This window comes from Rhyacophila brunnea, unplaced genomic scaffold (genome assembly GCF_057557595.1).
Source record: "Rhyacophila brunnea isolate RB1 unplaced genomic scaffold, BYU_Rbru_1.0 scaffold_2, whole genome shotgun sequence".
Lineage (NCBI taxonomy): Eukaryota > Metazoa > Arthropoda > Insecta > Trichoptera > Rhyacophilidae > Rhyacophila > Rhyacophila brunnea.
Window position 1 is genome coordinate 27,075,543 of NW_028232859.1, and position 22,897 is coordinate 27,098,439.

At 32.8% G+C, this 22,897-nt stretch overlaps 1 protein-coding gene across 2 annotated transcripts in view; it reads right to left on the reverse strand.

Annotated features, from left to right (window-relative positions):
* Positions 1 to 92: 92 nt before the first annotated feature.
* The window catches only part of Sdc (Syndecan), a 675,273-nt gene continuing 652,468 nt past the window's right edge, over positions 93 to 22,897 (reverse strand). For both annotated transcript variants that reach the window (XM_085947155.1, XM_085947156.1), the window contains exons 2-4: positions 14,532 to 14,895; positions 5,047 to 5,292; positions 93 to 1,929 (exon numbers count right to left, since the gene is read on the reverse strand). In XM_085947155.1, the coding sequence (XP_085803281.1) occupies positions 1,757 to 1,929; positions 5,047 to 5,292; positions 14,532 to 14,895 (783 nt within the window). In that variant the 3' untranslated portion in view covers positions 93 to 1,756. The remainder of the gene's footprint in view (positions 1,930 to 5,046; positions 5,293 to 14,531; positions 14,896 to 22,897) is intronic.

The following is a 22,897-nucleotide window of genomic DNA, read 5'->3' on the forward strand; positions in this document are numbered from 1 at the left end:
ATGTTTCATCAGTATATTTGAGGAAATGATTTTGTGTTTCAGGGGTAAACAAACATTGAAAGTCAAATAATATTGAAATAAAACAGTCCTGATTGGGTGTAAAGGAGTATTTATTTACAGAATCGGCAATTACAGTAAATACTATTCTAGACTACAGCTTCTTTAACTGCTTATTATTAAAAACATCTAAATTACAATATTTTGTTAACAAAACACTGCGCAGACATTTTCTACACTTTATATCTAATAAATATAAAATGCACTAAATTTAAAGTTTATGTTTTCGTGATGGCATACTAAAGTTTTATATTTTATTAGGATAACACAAAATAATATAAAATTGTGATGTTTAAAGAAAATATTGAGAGAAGCATAAATGAAAAAAAATTAATTACATTTTGAAAATGGCAACAATAATATTTATCTCTTATAAATTGTCTACAAATATTGATTTCTTAAAATTTAAATAAATGGACGAAACATACACACACCGATATCATACATAAGTTAAAGGTTTAACTAGTAAAGAATTATACAGAGCTATTAATTCATTAGGCGATCGATCCCAATGGCACACCTTCCACGAAATGAAATAATAAAATTACGTTAGTCTGTTCAAATTATAATAATTAATTACAATGAAGGGTGTGACACTAGGACGGTTTTATAATTTAGACCTGTTCATACTTTCATCTTCCACACGGGGCGGGGGTCACAATTCTAACATAAAATGTTATGTTTACATAATATTCATAATAATTACGACCTAGGACTGTATTCTAAAAATTGTTACAGTATGTAGTCAATATAAATTGAGTGATAAGTTCTTCATATAAAAATTATCATCTTATGTCAATCCCAAAATACTCCAGGGAATGTGCGTAGAATGTTAAAATTGCAATACATATTTAGAATTCGCATTAAGAAATATGGTCGTAAACATATTTTTGATAATCTTGTGAAAATTCAAACAAAAATCTGATGGAATGTTCAATTCTCTCATTCCAAGGAAATACAAAAAAAAGTCAATGAAAATATAAAATTTGCACGATAATGTACATGTTGAGGAGGGGGGGGGGGGGTCAGATAACAGATAATATAATATAAACTAAACATAAATGTCACCAATGCCTTTTAAATGTTTGTTCCTTAATATTATCAGAACTTAACGCTTAAACTTACTTATTTTGAAATAAATAATTTCGTAAAAGTGAACAGTCAATGATAGAATAAAAACCGTAAGACAGTAGAAAAATGAGAAAGTAGAAGATAGGAATTGAAAACATAAAAAATCTGGGTTAAATAGAATTTACATTGAAAGATATGACGTGAACGTCTCAAAGGACTTGTTAATCTAACAAAATCGTCTCGTTTCCTAATTGGTCATGTCAAAACAAGTGTATGGAGAGAGACCGCGCCCTCGAGAGCGAGAGTCTCTGCCGCAGAAGACGATCTCCGGATTTCCATGTGGCGGGTTTCGTCAATTCATCAATCAATTAAGGAATCACTGCAACTTTATAATTTTATTATCAACAAAGTCTTTAAATTCGCGCAGCACGTTACGAGCGTGAAATTGAGATGGCACACGGACACATAAATATTATTTTCTCGTTTCGTATCTTTGGTTCTCGCCATTTACTATTCGCTCATTTGATAAATTTGAGAGTTCAGTTCGTCATTGCTTATTTTTTACGTATAGCATCTTCGGCGAATAAATGTTAGATTAGAAGTGGCCCGAGGGTAGAGCGAAATGGTCTCAGGCGTAGAACTCGCGATTGTTGTGCCCCTTGGCATACGAGTTGGCCGTCGGCGACCTTTTGGGCTCGTCTAACGCGTACGACCCTTCGTCCTTCTTGCGCATTCGATACACAATAAACATCACCACTAAGATGGCGCACAGCAGACCGACCACCGCTCCGCCGATGACCGCTGAAAAATACAAAACAATATATTAGCGTCACGGTCACAATCTCATAATTATCGCCATCCATTTCATGTCATTACATCCAGACATAAAACCGCAAGTGCCGCAATATAGGTATTAAAAATACCTAACGTTTAATCAATTTAAATGAGACTTTGTCAAACAGTGCAAAATCAGAGTAATTTAAACTATGGCACATAAATACATAAAAGGAAAATTATCCAGCTGCAATAATCACTATATTAAAAAAATAACTTAATTGTTGAGAAAGCCAAAAGCAAGATTAATGTATGATAATATCTGTTAATTATGTATGGGTCCAAGAAACTCATAAAATTTAATATATAAATGCTTAGAAGGTTAATTTTATTAATAATTTGGGAAAGGTTTAGGAATTCATTGAGTATTTTCCTTATTCAATTAAACCCTTGAACTTTTTAAGATGGGTAGAGGTAACTTTCCAGATATAAAATCCTAATATTTTTGGGTCTAGGACGATTTGGCGCCGGACAACTGGACGCCACGCAATTTGAAAATAGATGTTAAGTACTAATAGGTACTTTTAAAGAAAATATTTAATATTATTTATATTTAAATTATTATATTATGATTTAATAAATCACAATCGCTGCTGAACTTTTAATTACCACATTTCAATAACAGTTAATAGTTGGAGAGAATTTAAATATGCACACGTAAATAATGATTAAATCGTAATGATTAAATCGTGCATATAAGTTAAAGTTCCAACGAAAAAAGAGTTTTTTATTTTTATATAAAGCCTTAGGCATGGTAATTCTCAATCCGCAATAAAAAAACATTATGTTAAGAGTAAAATGAATTAAAACTATAAAGTAGTAGATAGAAACTGATTAAAATTCCTCGTCTACGTTCTGTATACGTGTCTACCACAGTGCGGTGTCCAATTGTCCTGGCGTCCAGTTGTCCCATTCCCATATTTTTTATGGAGGAAGTAAGTATTACTAAAAGCATTACACCACATTTAGTTCACGGTATTTTTGAGAATGACACATTTTACATTAAAAAACTGAAGAAATCATTTATAGGTTCGAAAATCATCAATGTTCATAATGTCCCCCGAAACCATAAATTCTGAAACTTTTCTTGGTCGCGACTTCATATGAGTCATGTAACCTGCGACCTCCACCCCCACACATACATGAAGGAAACACATCAAAAATAATCACAATATAAAATTTTACAAGTTAATTATATCAACACATTTTCTTTCAATATGTCTATACACACAAATGTGGATCAAGGCTTCTACTTTTATATTTAAAAATATTGTATTTGGTTTCACTTTAAAAGACTTTGTTCACTGTCGAATAGATATTACACTTTTGCCAGTCTCTTGGTTAACTCTAGTCTAAATAATCAATTTCAATCAATCAAATAGAAAAATATATTTATATATGTGAATAATACAACAGGTCACGAGGTCCAATGACAAGTGTGGTGAAACAGTAGTGTAGTTCGTAATATAAGTACCTACCTAAAGCAATCACAAAAACCCAGACTTTGAGAAAATCACATAGGCTTGTAACCAACCCGAAGGCCGAAAATGACTTGAAGCTCATTCAGTCGTCTTAGTAACCCTATTATCAGCTTCATGCTCATAAAAGTTCCATTTTCAAAGGACATAGAAGAAGGTTTTCTTCTACATTTTTGAGCACTACACATTTTGGAGTTTGGGATTGGCATTCGGGTCGTCTTAAGGTGAAACACACATTGTTCTCCATTACAAATGGTTTCAAGTTTCCAATACAAAAGTATTTTTGGAATAAAACCGCCATAGGAAAAAGAAAAGAGCTGCAGGTGACAAGAGTACCATTCAACGTTTTGATAGGGACGTACATTGTATGAGTATGTATGTATATCTTGTCATAATATTTATCAATGTAGTCAACAATATTTGACTACTCATACGCCATCTGAAAAATTAAACATTTCAAATCGAATTGTTATCCCCTACTTCCTATTCGTAGCACATGATAAAATGCTATGGCATCATGATTTTTTTTCAACTACACTTGGATAATATAAACTGTACTTCTATTGTGTAAATAAAACACCTACATAGTTACACTTGGTTATTACGATCACGGATATAGCGAGATCTCGGATGTAACGAGGAAACATTGGTTGACATTTTAGTTTATGATTTTCTCCATACATTTATAACGAGCTACTTCTCGGTTATACCGAGCTAAAATATTGTCAAAATTTTTCTTAAAACTGTTCATGTGTCGATCGTTTAAAAACATTTCGACCCTAAGCAATAAAATCCGACCGGAGAGGATGCCGCCGGAATCGGATTACGTTTATGACACTAGTTAAGTGTCTAAGTACCTACCTAATTGGTGTTTTCGCCCACAATATTGAAAAAGTATATACGCATATGAAATTGCATGTAAAAAATCCAAGGTTTATGAAGTCACTAGGTCTACCAGCGTTCATTACAATAAACAACTTCTTTTGTAGTTTATGAATGCCATGCTTGTTACGGGGAAAAATTCTAATTATGTATTTTTGTTTGAATTGCGACTTTTTCTGTTATGTGACCGCTCATTTAAAAATACTTATTCTCTGATATTACGAGTAACGCTTCTAACGAGCAAATTCAGTCGGTCCCATCTTCCTCGTAATAACCAAGTTCGACTGTAATTTAAAATTTAAACTATAAGGCATAATCCTATTGTTGTTACAAGAGGAGAGTCATTTAGCTTTGGAAGTTTGAGATTGCGATATATTCATTAAATTAATATCTTTTGACTTGCGTTGAGATTTCGGTCACACACAATTAATTATTGTATACCAAAAATTAGCAGGTCTATTTATATATCTATTACATTACACATTAGAAACATATGTAAGTAAGGTATCTACCTACGCAAAGACAGATTTTCGGAAAACTCGCAAGTGAATTTATCGTAAGGCTTCAGTGGCAGCATTTTGCGATGCGGAGCGTGCATATTGTGTGCACTTACTTGTTTAACGTGCACGCAGCACGCTTCGCTCCGCAAAACCTACCACTGAGCTCTTTACACTTAATGTGATAAATAAAACTTGAATATAACTATGAATAAGAATCTGGTTACCGGCCAAGATGCCCGGTTGGGCGAAGAAGCTGGTCGCTCTGTCCTCCGTTTTGGTGTTCATGATGAAGACGTCGGTGGTGTCGACGGTGTTGCCGGACTTCCCGCTCCCCGCGCCTCCTGCGCCTTCCGAGGGGCCCTCGCTGCCGCCCTCGCTTTCACCCGCGCTTTCGCCCGCCGATGAACCAGGTCCGCTATCCTCTTTGTGAATTGACGGCGGATGGCTCTCGATAGGTGGCACTATTTTAGCTGAAATTTCGCCGCGTAAACATGTTTGAGAAAATGTATAAATTTAATATTTTTTAGTAAATTATAAACGATCGTTTGCTGATCATTTCACCACTACTTCCATGTGTACCTATTTCCATGTTGCTATTCATATTAATTGATTTATTGCTTTTCTTATTGGACACATTTCGAAAGGTATCATCTAAGAACAGATAAAACAGCCTTACGCTTACCAACCTCTAAAATCTAAAACATATTAACGATTATAAAACAAATTTTTGTTATTTTTGGGAGTTATAATATTATGTTGAAACATAATTTTGTAAAACTTCATAATAAGTATAACAATATAGATGGAATAGAAAAATATAAATATTTTGCAATGTTATCTAAAGTTGATCTACGGAATTTTATTTTAGATTGAAGCCATGCTTGAAACTTATCGATCATATTACATTAATTCCTTAACTCCCCCACGGATTTTATCAGTTACCACAGAGCCTCGCTTCCGCCTATCTTCAGACCTAGCAGTTTATATAAACTATTTCTCCACAACTCTAAAAATGAGTACCTATAAGTATATAAGTTTAATTTGTTTTTTAAACTTTAATTTTTGTGTTTTAATATTATCTTGTGAATATTGCGGTTTATTAATTTTAGATGTTCACAATATGGTGGTAAGAAAAAAATACTTATATATAAGTTAGCTAAACGTACTTTATAGCAGAGTTTCCCAATTTAATCAACATAATTTAAGCTCTTAAATATATTTTGTGAAGTTGGTAGTACAAACCAAAAACGCGCCATAAGCGGAATGCGTTAAATGTAAAAAATTAAAAATTATTTTAAGTTACATTTTTTACAAGTCAAGGAACTACACTATTTGTTTTCTCTCTTGTCCAGCCGCCCTGAATACGCGGATAAAGTTTATCACTCTAAATCAAATGAATTTTTAATTATTAGTGTATTAAAGAGTAATAAAAATGTAGACAATTCCTTTTTTTTTTTTTTTTTTGAAATTCCTATTTATAACCTAGGCAGTTACGATGGTATTATTTAGTAATTGATTTTTTTTATATAGAATTATTAATAACGATATCCTTGCTTTTTCGTACAAGGTGGTTGTTAGTAATTTTGAACAATCTCTTCGAATGCAATGCGGTAACCTGTTAAATATTTCGTTAAAATTAATCAATGTATTACCATTTTACAACAATCATTATATGTTTACAAACAGTTTACCATAATGGTAAACTATTGCAAAAATATTATTGCATTCGAAGAATAAGATACAGCTAGCATTACGATCGGAAGTTGTAGCTTCGCGCCCCAGTCTGAATATAGTTGGCCTTCCCCTCTGTATTTAATTGTTGATAATATTGTATTCGCATGTATCAGAACAATCAAAACAATCTGTTCTATGGTTGAACGTGCTGCTTGAAATGCATAGATCGATAAAAATATATACCAATCGTAACTGATTACAGAAGTTTTAGTGTCGTTTCCTAGAAGGTATTTGAGCAAGTGTGGTAGTATCAAGTTAATGTAATGTGCAAGTTCTGGATATAAAGGCAGTTTCAGTAGCGCACCCAGGGGGGGGGGCCAGGGGGCCTTGGCCCCCCCCAAAATATGCAAATCATCATAATGATTTTACACATTGAAATCGAAAGTCAATAAACTATACCTTGGGTTTAGACAAACAACACGGCAAAAAATAATTTGTAATTCTCCAGCACCCTTTTTAGTAAAATTTCTTAGATTTTAATTTCTAACACAAAAATTTCGAAACACTGATGTCAGGTTTTTTTAGAAACCCGTTCCCTAATGAAATTCTCGGTGTCCACCGAATTCTGGAGAGGTATAGGTGATTGTTTGGGAGGGTTGACAGGGCTCTAACCTGGGGGCCCGGGCTGTGGGGGGCCGGCGTGTCGGGTTGACCAGATAAGTGAGATAAACACACACCATAAATTATCTTTAATAGTAAAAAAAGTCGTCTGCGGCGCTATTACACTTCATGACTATGAACATTTTAAATTATATAATTGTCCAATATATTTTCAGATTATTATGTGTCGATACTCGACAGCTCCATTATTAAAGTAGATGTATTGAAAATTGCCAATAATTCACTGTATAAGTACCCTCAATTTTAACTAAAACACAATTTGAAAAACGTTAATGTACTATTTCACACTGTCTTTAATCTAAGCGGTGGATAGGGGGCCCGTAAAATACCCTAGCCCAGTGGTCGGCAAACTCATTAGTCAATAGAGCCAAATATCAACAGTACAACGATTGAGATTTCTTTTGAGAGCCAAATTTCTTATATGCGTAGGTAGTAAGTAGGTACACTGCTAATTTACTTAATGAACTTTAGTTAAAGTTTTAAGTCCTAATTAAATTATAGGTAGGTACACTGAATAAAACTGAATATCATACGTAATAATGATCTTATTTATTAATAAAAATTAAATTGTAAGTCAGGTATACATAAAATTGAACCATGACAATGACTGACAAACTCAATGTGAATAATGGCCTTGCATCTCCTTGTAAAGTTTGGGTAAGTCAGGTTCGTATGTTGTTGATTTAATTTTAAGCACGATTCCAGGTTCTCATCAGTAAATCGATTTCTCAATTTACTCTTGATTTCCTCTCTTGGAAATCTTTTTACTAACCACAAAACTTGCAATATTAACATTGTTGAAAGATTTTATTCAGTACCTAATTAAATTCAGAACTTTATTTTTCTTGACTCTTCTTCTCAGCTGCTTTCTTCCTTGCATCATCGACAGAATATTTAGCGCAAAATTACGAGTTTTTAGTTGTAGTATCTCTCTAAATTTGAATGCGCTAATTTTTCCCGACACATAAATAAAGGTCGGTAAGCCATTTAAGTTTTGAATAAACGCGAAGTCTCGGTCTATTCAACATTACATTTGCGGTTATCCTCTTCCATTTTCTTTGCTTCTTCTTTTTAGCCATGTCAAATATGGCAGAGAGCATCTGTGGCAGAGCCGCACTCAAGGGGCCAAGGAGCCGTAGTTTGCCGACCACTGCCCTAGCCTGAGGGCCCGTTTCAGTTTCATTTCAATTAATATTTTGAAACCAATATATTAAAAAACCAAAAATCTGCGATAAACATTCGGCGAAAAGAACGACTACACCCACTACGGTGGTGATGTAAATCAAAAGAACATTTTTTCGGTGGAATTCGGCATAAATATTGTAGCTCTCTAGACCAGTGTTCCCCAAACTTTCGACATCTGTGTACCCCTTCTATAATTTTCGTAACACTGAGTACTCCTCATAAAAGAAAAATGCATATAAGTACTTTAATAACAATCAAAATATATTCCTTTTGTAGTACATGAACAAAATAATAATAAACGAAAAATAAAATTCATTCATAATAAAATCTGTACCTCAGAGGCAGACGGATGCAACTCCGTTTTTGGGGAAAATGAGTTTTTTTAAGAATCGTCAGCATAAAGGCTTTATTTATTAGAGGCAGAGAGATTAAAGTCCTAGTTGCTATAATAAAAAAGATATAAAGAATAGCATAAACATGCAAATACCATACCTACCTTAGAAGCAGAAAAATGCAAATCCAATAATCTGCAATATGTACTAAACGAGAACCAGCCGGGAGAAGAAGCCGGCTTTAGAAGACGATACAGAACTATGGACCATATCCAAGTCATCAGAGAAATCAGAGCGGTAACAGGAATACAAGCTGCGCTATCCATGGGTTTTATAGACTATGAGAAAGCGTTCGATTCTATAAAGAAATTTTCAATACTCGATGCACTCATAAATCAAGGAGTCCCCGGGTGATATATAAATATTTTCTCCATAAACCATCAGCAAAGGAATCCGACAAGGTGATACGATCTCACCTAAACTATTTACAGCTACCCTTGAAGACTTTTAAGGCAACTTGACTGGAATGGCAATGGTCCCCATAAATGGAGAATACGTGAGTCATCTGCGCTTTGCCGATGACAATACATAGTAGTTTGCAAGACTCAGAAAACCTCCAAAGCAGAATGCAGGAACTCGCTGAAGTAAGCAACAAAGTAGGCTTGAAAATAAATGTATCAAAGAAGAAAGTCATGTTCAACTGCTTTGCGGGTCAAAAAGAGATCCTCATCAATGCCATTCAGCTCTAACAGGTGAAAAACTACATCAATCTGGGACAAGTGTCTATAGATGGGTGTATATTTGATGAAATTGTTCGCAGAGTAAAGCTAGGCTGGAGTGTTTTTGGGCGCCTGAATAATGTCTTCAAAAGTGACCTTCCACTGTGCCTAAAGCGCAAAGTTTTCAACCACTGTGTGCTTCCCGTGATCACAGAAAACAAGATCAAAGAGAGATCCAGAAACATACGAGTAGCACAACGTGGTATGGAGAGGTGCATCCTGGGCATAACGCGAAAGGACAAAAAGAGGAATGAGTGGATAAGGAAGTAGACAAGGGTTTGCGATGTAATAGAGTTTATTAAAAGCTTTAAATGGAGATGGGCTAGACACATGGCTCGAAGAAGAGACAATCGTTGGACAAATCTAGTCATCCAGTGGTATTCAAGAAGTACAAAACGTCCGCAAGGTAGACCCAGAGGCCGCTGGATTGATGAAATGATAAAGTTCTGCGGAAGTACATGGCAACGCAATGCACACGACCGAGAGAAGTAGAATCAGCTTGGAGAGTAGCGAGGCCTTCATCCAGCAGTGAATAGATTCAGGCTGATGATGATGACATAATAAAATTTAAAAAAAAAATGTTTTTTGCTTTGTTATATTTATACCTATAAGTTTTTCTAACTTGCAAATTGTTTTATTTTGGCTAGATAAATAAGACACAAGTCCACATTAACAAAATATCTTTAGACGCAGAAGGATGCAAATCCATACTACGTTTTTTATTTTATTTTTTAGATATACAATTGTATTATATTTCTTCCTTTCTTACATATTCCAGAAGTACTTTAATTGAATTCAAATTTAAAAAATAATGATCAATCTATGTATATTTTCTTGGGAGTTATGAGTATTCGTTTAAAATAAAAATAGTTTTTGTTTGTTTTCTGGCTTTCCTGAACAATTGGGTATTTGGCACTTGCATCCGTCTGCCTCTGAGGTACAGAAATATAAATAAAAGTTATATTATAAAAAATAACATTCATTATAAACCATGAGAAGGATGAAATTATTTTTGTTGAAATGACAGATCATCATAATTTGGTTCCCTGGTTATTAATTTTAATCTGAGATGCGGTTCCACACCCAAAGGCTGTTCCTTTTTTTGACTTAATGTCTACAAATGCTGAAAAAGCAACTTCACATAGATATGAAGTTGAAAAATGCAATGTATTTCAGGAATTTCTCTGTTAAAACTGGATACACATGTTTCATTTGCAACCTTAATGATGTTTAAGTACACTCCTTATATTTATTTTGCAAGAATCCGTCTGAAGCTAATAATTCCAACAATTGCTTTTCTTCCGCATGCGATAAACCTTCTAGCAACATCCATGTATTAATGCTTGTTGCACCAGGCGTAGCCATAACCCGGTGCAGCGCGTACCCCCACCAAACTCTTCCCGTACCCCAGGGTGTATGCGTACCACAGTTTGGGAAACACTGCTCTAGACCAAGCGGGTAGCACAGCCGATATTATTTAAGTAATTTTTAAGCATACTAGGTACACATGTCCAGCATGGTCGCTGTTCACTTCCAATCCGCCAGTCGCTGATGACACGCTCAACGGTTACCGCCACTATGCCTCCAATTTAATAAAAACTAGGAGAAACTGTACAAAATTATCGCCGTGTATTGTGAAATTATGTAAAAATATTAATATGAAGAAGAAAAAGAGCCTATGGGACATGTCCATTCTCCTCCTTCGGCCCCCCCCCAATAATAAATCCTGGGTGCGCCACTGGGCAGTTTAGTACACAAGCTGTGCAGTAAAAGCGTCTTGGCTATAAATATTGTCTCGTCCATCAGATATAAACGTATCCACGTAAAATATTTAAAAAAAATTCGCGGACCATTTAGGAAACGCTGCTTTATAGAATTTATCAGTGATAATTTTTATACCATAATTTTGTACACCTATAATTATGTTATTCACATTATATTTTGCTTTACATCTGAATAACGGCTCGTTTTGATATTGGTGAGTTAAAATGATTAATACGGAACCCCCGAAATGCGTAGAAGATAGGTACATTATTCACGAGAGCATTATGGGAATCCATTACGTAATGAAAATTATTACGACAGCAAAACTCTGAGAGAGAAGTTGGTAGAGTTTTCCCTGTGATCTAGATATAGACTATATAGAGCCTCGACGATAAGACGTACCTACGTACAGACATTTATTATATACATATCTATGGAAAACAAAATAGAATATACTGAAATTTGAGAGAAATATATTATATTACGACATGATAATGTTGTATTATTGTGAAGAATGGACATATTTTTAGGATCTGGGTAAAGGAGATTGAGTTAAGTATATTCGTTGATTTCCTGTAAGACTAAAAGAATCTAATACCTACTTAATAAGTATTTTTTTACAATAATATGCTTTGAACGCTACTTTACATGAAAAAGAAATAATACTACTAACGTAAACGATGAGATCTAATGAATAAATTAGGGCGTTGGGATGATAAAATGGACAAAATTGGGTGTCATAAATGGCCAATTTAATAGGCTAGTTAATAGACCACATCAGTTTCTAAAAGAACAACGGCGACATCTTTTATAGACAGAAAAACTACTGTGAGCTACTTCATAGTAAAATTAGTTGTCAGTAGAAGAGGGGTGCATTAATACAAAATCATTTTTTCAAAAACATAATAAATAATTCTTAATATATGTTTATAACAATATAAACTACAAATTGATTCTAGTTATTATTAGGTCATAATCGAAAACTAGCCTATTATATTAATTAAGTAGGTATTGTATACAATGAATGCTAGACTATGCACATTTGCAGACGTATGCATGCTAATAAAAATAACGGTATTTTAAAACAAAATACACTGAAGTAAGATGAAAAGTTCCATGCACAATAAAAAAAAACTATAGGTACCTAAACATGAGTTCTGCCGTGAATTGATTACACTTTATAGATTCAGATAAAAATGATAAAAAGAGAACGGTAACTTAAAATATATTTTAAAATAAGAATACTTAATGCATAATATTATAATTATAATTAAAAGAGAGAATAAAAATAAATTGGGTACTATAATTATTTTGGGATAACGATTTCTAGGAACTAAGAATAAAAAATATTACATTTTAACAATTGTAAATTAAAAACGTTTAGCTGCGTATGCTGATGATGGTAACAAAAGTATGTTTTTAATAAGAAAGCCTAAATATAACAAAAAATATAAAGAAATACAACATTAGATAATTATTATTAAAACTCACATAGCAGGAACTGGACAATTACCTTCTGAAGACTAGCATCAAGTAGGTCATAATAATTATGGTGTATAATTAATAAAAAAATGTACAAAGAAAAGCTCGGTAGCATAAAAAAGAGGGAAAATTATTCATTTCGATAGCAGAGCAATTTAATTATTTTAAACTCAGTTTACTTACAAAAACCGGAAAAAAGATCTCTCAAGGTTTTTAATATCGTTAGCTGGTTAGAGAGTGAGACAGAGATATAAAAGAGAGATAGAGCATAATCGAATTGAGACTGCCGATGAATATCGACTTTAAATCTATATCGTTAGATTGTTCGTCAACTCGCTATGGTTTGAACATAAATTTAATCACGATTAATTTTTCAATTCAGTTAAATTAAAAAACAATAGCGGGTTGTTTGCGTAGGTATACATAATTATTTAGTGGAAAAAATTACCCGAATGTTCGAATGCCGCGATTAACAAAATAAACATGTTTTTTTCAAGGCTTGTTTGCTAGACTTAATGAGTTGAGCGAATGGATAACAAGCATTCCTCATAAAACCTTTATATTAAGATATATTACACTGGACCAAAATGCTCCGCTTAGTAGCGTAAACGGTATTTTACATTTAATAAACTATTACAACAATATTGATAGGAACTCAATGCCGACATAACTTAAAAACATGTAGGTATATATAATTATTAAAATTACAGAGCCATTAGTTAATTGACAACGTATTTAATAAAAATGAGTGTAACTTTTATATGTGTAGTAAACAAACATACAATATTAACCATATTGGCATATAATTATGTACCTCATTGATTACATAAAGTATGTGTAAAGCTACCTATTTTATGAAATAAAACAGGTGTCTCAGATCAACTCTGTTCTACCACATCGATATTATAAAAAGTTTTTCACTTTGGGAAGTACGGAAATTCTGCTTTGGGGAAAAAGGCAGATCCACGTAATGATTGAGGCCATGTTTGATTAAAGGTTGATTATATTTAAACAGGCGTTATTTAGGAAATTAACATTCTGTGTTTTGGTATTATTTGTAGAATGAGATTGATATTGATCATTTTGTTCCAACAAAAGGTTTTAACAATTAATTATTCAGGTCCCCGATAGACGTGCTCGGAATAATATATAGGTATCATTTTCCCTCCTTAAATGAGGACAGCTTGCTTTTCGGCTAAAGTTTGTGCAATATAACTAAAATAAAACGTCATGTTTGAAAGATAAATTATTGGTGTCGATCGATCATAATATTTTATATTGGCGATTAGATTTTTAACTTTCAATGTACAAATTCTATTTGAAATTGTATCAAATATAAAGTCAGATGATTATACAGATACACAAACAGATATATGGACAAACACGTTCCTCGTGAACCGAAAAACCCATCCAAGGACACAATAATCTAATTAACAATTCAATCAATACTGAAATAGATGACTTTCTCGCCTTCTAATGTATTTGTGTAACTGATTTTTCCGTGCGTAATAATTTTGCAAGCAAATTACCGAAAAATAACCTATTGTCTTTTGTATAAAGCTGTCGTGGACTAGGTATTTACTATAAATAATGAAAGTACATTGTATTTGTACATCATGTGCGTATTATTTGCTTTTCCGAATTGATGTAAAATTATATAATATATAAAACAATTATTGTGTGACGGACGAAAAAAGATCTCGTTGATGGAAAAATCATTTCACAATATTCGACTATCCAAAAAGCACGCTGTACCCAAAGAAACAAAATATTAACAAAAAATAAAATAAAAAGCATGCGCCGACTACTCACTATCTATTCTCTCGTCAATTTCGTCAATGTCGAGAATGTCGTCGAACGTCGTAGACGTCTCCCTGGGTGATATCTCCTCGTTGGGAGGGGCGGTGGACGTGGTCAGTGGGACGTGGGATCTGGGTTTCGCGTCTTCGATGAGGAGCTTGGGGAGGGACGTCGTGTCGATTGCTCCCGCACCTGAGCCTTGTCCTCTGGCGTCCTCGTCGTCGGGTCCCCAGCCGGAGCCGGAGCTCTCGAGGTCGGAGGTTACCTCGCCGCGCGCGCCCGACCCCTCGATGCCCTCATCGTCGATGAAGAGGTCCCCGTTGGACTTGGTGGCCGCCTCCCAGCCGCCTCCGCCTCCCCCGCCGCCCTTCTTGCCCTGTAAAACAAACGAGACCACATTAATATGACTCGATATAAAAAAAACACCGACAATAGAATAAATGAATGGTTACACTTCCACATTATTGAAGTCTGTGATTTAATTTATACTATGCTAGCTTAGCTATGGAAGTTTTTCATCGAGAATTAACCCTTTATAGGACAACTTTTTTTTTAAAGATATGTGGTTAATTTTTTTTATGTGTTCTATATTCATTTTGATGAACAGAAAAAATATTTTTTTTTTTGAAAAATATATAGTTTTTTCGTAATTATCGATTTCCCAGCGGTCAGTTTTCTGACCGGTGTCCATTTAGGTAAAAAAAAATATTTGTTCTCGGATTTTATTTTTAATAATAAAAACACAGGTTTTTAAGGAAAAAAATATAATTTCATTTATTTCTATAACAATAATAATTACTTTATTAATTTTATAGAAGTTTCTCAAAATAATAAACATTTCTTAGGCCTTGTTGGCTTTTTCTTTTGTTCAGATAATTGGTACGGCATAAAACACGGTATGCAAAGGGATACTTTGCAATTTGTTACTGAGCTTCGTATCACTTTCAGCGTAGTGCTGCAATAACCACATCTACGAAGTGTACATTTGAATTGATATCGTCAGGAAATGGAGGTCGACCAACCCTTTTTCGTGAAGTAAAAGATCCTATCAGCTGATCAGCCAACTTGTTTCTAAAGTGAAGATGTGTAATAGTTTTTTTTTCATTATCCAACACAGCTTGGTAATCTGTAATTCCTTCAAATAATCTCAGGAATGCGTCTTCACCCATGTCTTCAAGGTCTTTCGCACTAAAACTTCCGCTTCTCCCATTTTCCATACTCAGACAATAAAAAAAAAATTGTTCAGCAATATAGGCTTCTACTTATACATATAACATTCCATAACTATTTTATTTCATTCTGAGATATGTATTTCAAAAAATTATTACGGTTTGAGTGAAAACAAAAACAATTATTTTTACCTGCGATTTTTATGGAAATCATTTTTTCAAAGAATGACACATATCATCAAATAACTCGATAGCGACTAATTATCCACAAAAAATTACTAGTAATTATGAAAGTTCACTATATTGTTATATGAAATTAGATGTATTGTGGTTTAGAAATTATTTTTATTGTCTATATTATGTAAATCAAAAAGGGTCCAAATTATACAATTTGAGGTTAGATTCTCGATATGCCACTCAATAATTTTGTATTATTTTACTATAACACATACAATTTATAGGTGAAATACAAAAAACTATATATTTTTATGTATAGTATAAATGTACATACTTTGTTTTCAGTAAACAAGTCACAATTTTCGAAAAACAAGAACTTAAAAACACTGTTGATGAAAAACTGGCAGCTATCATGTCGCTAAATGGACACCGGTCAGATAACTGACCAGGACACATTTTTCGTAATCTACTCAATATGTGCAAACTTCAGGGCGATTGGTCAGATTCAAGACCTCTGTGCGTTATCTGAGAATGATTAAAACCCATAAGGGTGATTATAACTTGCAAAATTATAGAAATATAGACCTTAATGTTGCCGGTCTCAAAACTATCCGTTTTTCGCTTATGACCTATAAAGGGTAAATAACATTTTTTTAAAGTGTTGCCGTATTTTTCTATACTAAAAAAAGTATATTACCACACGGAACAATTCTTGTTTTGAATCCTTCAACATTGTAGTATTTTTGGCTGTAGACATCACCTACTATGTATTTTTTTGGGAAATCAAAATTATAGAATTAAAAATTATAGGTAAGTAAGTAACCTATCTTAAACATTCCGTTAGAAAATATCGATAAAAAGAAACACCATATTGAAAAGGTACATACCCAGTTGGGAACTTTGCCTTTATACAGATATATTAAAAATAATTAGAAGGAGTAGGTAATATAGCGAAAAAAGATTAACCCGCTCACTCTCTGTATAGCATATCAAAGTAGAGCTTTTAAATCAGAAGATTATATTGTTGGGTAAAACAGGGTTGACAACTATACGAAAATGAAGTTCGGTTCAAATTTATCTCAATTTTCAAAGCATTTTTATGACCTTAAAATAATGATATAAATATTGTATTATGTTAATGTTATTTGCATGTTTATAAACTTTAAATATAATGCGAAAAATACCGCCTGCTTTCGTTAAATAGTAAATGTTTAAAAGATAAATGAAAGAACGGAAAATGATAAAATTACGATAATTTCTGGTAAATGAATTATTTTAGATAGGTAAATTATTTAGTAACTAGCATACTTACATTTAAAAATAAAGAGTTGGAAATGTTGGAATCAAATAAACGAATACAAATTTTTGCGAAATAAATTTTGACCCATAGTAGAAAGAAGACCAGTTTTCACATGTATTTGATATTAGCTTATTAATGCGATGTTCGTACTTCGCAGGGAAGTCAGTGGAAAATGGAAGCTTTGTATGACGTGTTCTAATATTTAGTTTTTGGATATAAAAGTAACAATCACAAGTTATTATTTATAACAATACAGTTACAAATAATTAAATTACACACGAATTGTAACGTACATATCATTATGTCCTTTTAAATTTCGCGATACAATAAACATATAAAATATAATAATATGTTAAACTGATTAAATTTGATTAAAGATAATTACCATAGGAGATAAATGGCGAAAATTGTTGGCAGATTTTATACTAATGTATAAATCGAACTCAATATCTTTATAACGTAAATATATTTTTTAAAACTTCAAACGGAATTTCCCATGCTGTCAAAAAAGACAAACAAATGACGCAAACGGTTAAAAACGAAAGACTTGCCTTTATTCACATTTTAACGATAAAAAACCCGCAGGCTTATCTGTCACTCTTGTAAGTCGTCAATCACCTTTCTTATACTAAATGCCACGATAACGACCGAGCCTTTAGTCTTTATAGAGATAGATGTCGTTCGAAAATGTAATTTTGTATTGATTTCCTCAAAGCGTACCACGAAAATATGACAGATCGATCGATTATAACTAATTTATAGTTTCCGTAAAATTGAATAATTATGAAAGTATATTGAATATAAAATATCACTCTACAGTTTTGAGATAGAAATAAAATTAAGTTATGAACGACAACACGTAAAGTTAAATATCTGTCATCGTTATCACAAAAGGAAAAAAAGATAACTTTAAGAAATATTCTTTAAAAATGGTGATTTCCATGAAATATTAAAATAATAAAGAGCCAATGTTACCGGGAAACCGTATCTCCGGCCTGTGAAACATTTTTAATAATGCGATGAAAAATATATTTCAAAGCATTACGGCGTAAAGCGAACGTTCGCATATTATATAGTTTTAGGTTGGTAAGAACCAGAAATTTTAAAATAAGAACGTTATCGTTTTGAAATAAAGAAGATACATAGTACCATCGTATTTTCTACCATTATAGGTTTAGTAGGGACGAGTGGAGCTAGGTCAGGTCGTATAATATTGGATAACTATGAGGTAACTACCAAAGTTGTGCTGTTAAAACGTGGCAGGGTGTTGGAATCGATATAAGGGTCTTGCGAAAGCCAGCGAGCGCTCTAGCTTAAGTAGTTATTGGGTCGGTAAACTGCGATATTTTGGGACAACGATACAGTTTCGGCAGATATTGTTGTAAAGGTTGAATTTTATGACGGCCGAAGTAAAATGACGCAACGAAATATATTCATGTTCGATATTATGACATTTTGCTTTTCCAATCGCACGTACCTACCCAAAATCCGATGGGGGAAAACTTTCAGAAATGAAAAAAAAGAAAAATCTACACTCATAAATACTATTTACGCTACCCACGTCACAAATATATTTTTATGAATAAAAAGTAGCTACCTTGGGTATACCTATATACCTAAAACACATATTTTTGTGGATTTTTGCGGCCTTGGCATATGTAAATTGACGGGTTCTTTTGGATACATATTATATGTGAATATGAGAATACACCTAGCAGTCATAGCATAGCTAATGTTGTATGAAAAGTACAATAAATGTTATTTGAAATATAATAAGCTGAATAAATGCAAACATGATAGAATTAGGCGCAGCGTTAAGTGGATATTGTAACTTGAAGCTTTTGTTTTACTATAATCAAATAACCATTGATTATGTACTAATGAAAAAATAAAAGCGACCCAGTCAACTACCCTATCCATGGAAATCTGGGCCTGTTATGTCGATGGTTTAGTGCACAGATATTGTATGTCCAGTTTAGTATGTTTTGGGAAAATCGAACTTTAAAATTTGAGATGCATGAGACATGGACATATTGTGTATGTGAATGATACAGTATCTTCTAAAATATCCTATTTGGACGTACAATATTTTTACAGCATAAAGATATGATACAGACGAACATTTTGTGTATGTTAACTCAATTTCGACAAAAACTGGACATACAATATCTGTGCACTAAACCATCGATGTATAGGTACCTACCATGGTTACAACTAAATACCTCTATTATTATATTATTATAATATATCAGTGGCGAAGGGTTACTTTTGGAAAGAGATCAGAAAAAAGAGCACACCTGTCAGGTACACTTACGGGAAACAAGAAGATAATACGTTAATACTACCCATGAATAGGTACACACTAATGACAACGACACACTAATTCGATAAAATCTCAATTGCTCACTGACGATATAAAATTGAGCGATGAGTTTTAATTATGTATTTTTCTAAACAATTTATACATATCAAAAATCACTGGATAAAATCATTTTTAAAAAAAAAAATCTATATTTATAGGAGATTGAATGCCCTGGGTTTTTTAAAATTATCGTTTTATTAATTATTTTGGGGAAAGCTGCATTCGTTGACAATAATATTATGCGCAAAAGTTTTAGGCTTCGCCTTTAGAGCCTGCCATATTGCACACATTGCGGTAGACGGGCTGAGGTTACGTGAGGTAAAGTCTATATATAAAAATGAGCATTCATCGTTGAAAAAACCTATACAATAGTTAAAAATAGATGGCTGTGCTGTGCTGTGCCATATTTTATTTAACCTTCCTGTATATATTTATAATACATTCCTACATATACGACAGTCATTGGCAAATGTGTATGTAGTATGGAGTGTTCGCCATTGCAATATATATATATATAAATATTATATACTTCTACTATTTTTAACACTACAACATGCCTATAGCGCCAATGACGGTAGTGTAGTTAGTAATAGAAGTGAAACAATCAGAAACATATATTGTGACCTCGCCGGGAATCGAACACATAGCGAAATACATAATATGTAGTTAAAAAATTAACTCATTACTGCATTAATAAAGTGTTATCATGGCAGATTTTCCACCATGTCTTCGACCTATTCTATGGTTCTATTCTATTAGTGTCCTATATAGTGTCCATTTTAAGATTGAGATTTTGAATGGTAGAGTAAGTGGAATATGGCGAAACTCATTACCACGTTTTTCTTAGCTCGTATTCTTGTTTGTCCGGTGGTTGTTTATCTAGTACAAATCTTACAATCAATTTTTAACTAACTTTCCGACTAGCTAGACATTTTAGAATATATCAGAACACGACGACAATGCATTCTTTTAATACTTTTAGCCATCTTTAAGCAGAATTGCATTCATTTTCAGTTAATTCTGTTTTGAATGGAAAGTTATTTCGGAAAAAAATTCGTAAAAAGTAAAACACTACTATTGGTAGCTAAGGGGGTCCTAGCAACTAAATTATTAATATATACGTGCGCTACTGTGGAAATCAATATGAAATGTCAAAATGACATTTCAGTATTCTATATTTATTCAGTATTTCTATCAAGTACAAAAAAAGTATTTATTAATACATAGAATTGTCAAGTTTATATGATTCAACAGAAAATTTAAAAACGTGGTATATAAAAAGTTCTTTTTATCTTGTAATTATTATTTATAGAAACAGCTTGATCTCTAGTTTAATGTTAAAACTCTTACAATTATGTCGGTAATTCACGGCATATTTAGTAAAACAGTTTACGCCATCGTCATTGGTTATACTAAGTGATTTATGAGAGAATTTAGCCTTTGATCTTGTATACTTATTGTATTCGATTGTTGAAATTAATATTCTCATTGTATTTTATAGGTTAATAATGCCTAAACAAAAAAACAAAAGAAAATAACACAACAAAAATGACGACGAGACTTCGATCGCCGCCATTATTGCAAAAAATGGGTTATGTTATAAAACAGCTTCAAACTATTTTTCACGTTGCACGTACTTCGTTAATCAGATTTGCAAAGAATGTAAAATAATTGTATGTTGTGTAGTTTGTCAGAATTGGGGTCAAGAGGTTTGTTCTAATGCTGAATTGATGCTTTATTTGCGAATACTATTGGTATTCATATTTTTACTGGATTATATAGATACCTACTACCTGAAGTAGGTACCTACTATTCTACATTACCTTCATTATGAAGATGAAGGTATTGTGGATTTTACGCATTTTTTAAATTTAATTGGAAATAAAATAAAGTTTATATTATACACTATTCATTGTTTTACTACATGGACCCAATTGATTTACCGAGAGTATAAATGTTTCAGATATATTGAAGTAGGTACATACTATAAATTTGGGTACTGGAGTAAAAAATATAAGGGTGTTCCACAATCCTTGCATTTACCATATTTTATTATACACGTGACATAAAATGAAAAATTAAAAAGGGGAAATTTAATGCGTATGCGTATTTGTTGAGTGATGAAAGAGTTATTAAAAATAATAATTGACCTCGCTTACGTTATTCGGTAAGGATTAAAAAATGCGGATAAAAATAATTCGTTGTGGGAGTATATTTTCCGGTGTTTATTTATATTAGTAGAAAGCAGGATTTGCAAAAACAAAACAAAAAAAAACCGCAAACCGAAATTTTATACAAAAACCTTTTTATATGGAAAAAATATAATATATACATATAAAGCAGCCGTCAAAAATAAACAGTACCCTTTACAATAGGCAAAAAAAGCAAACACAGAGACCCTAAAAAAACAGGCAGGATCGCAAAGATTAAAGGCCTGCGTTGGATTTTCATTAAATTGGCGGGAAGGGGGTGACGAACGAGCAGCGATCAAGAAACCCTGACAAGTGGAAGGACACGATCCCTAGCCCGGAGGCAAGGACATCTCTGCGACGATTATAAGAAAACAGCTACTAATGGCGTCTGTTGTGCGCACGGAAGCTGGAGGTTTATAGCCGCCATATAGTACTCGACAGAGATGATTGCAGTAATTAATTTTAGTGCTTATACGTAGAGAAAACGGCATAAAGAGAATTAGTTTTTGACAACATCTCAGCCGTTTATATACATAATACTCAACGACAAAGACACCCATTCGGTATATTATCGAGCTGCAGTGAAACAATAAAAAAATATTAAATTAGAAAAAAATCTTCATCGAATAAAAGATGGAAAGAAATATGTATCAATTTTGTCAATAGATAATCAACTGAATTGTAAATTTTATAAGAATCAATCAATGAATTTAAATTCGTATTTGCTTACAGTGTGATGTGATTATAATATAACATAAGCATGAACATCATATACCAATACAACACCCAATAGCAACAAAACGGGTTGTTTTATTGAGAGTATTATAATAAACATGTATGGTTATCTAATTATTGGAATTGATATAGTTCTGATGAAATGTGGATTCTAAAAATCTTAATTTACACTGGGTCTAAATTTAACCTTTCTATTATATCGCTAATAAATTCCATTCCGTATTGTGCCTGTCACATTGCGTTACAGTACTAGTTATTTTTGATGGTATGGCGTTATTTTACATAGGGAATACCGGTTTCGGCAACATACGTAGAGTTATAAATATGCCATGATCAATGATTTCTATTTATTTTGTCGATAACTCTGAGACAAGGCTTAATTCTCGAGTGTGGAGATAACTTTAAACACGTGTTAAAAATATGTTATGTTCAATAATTGAATG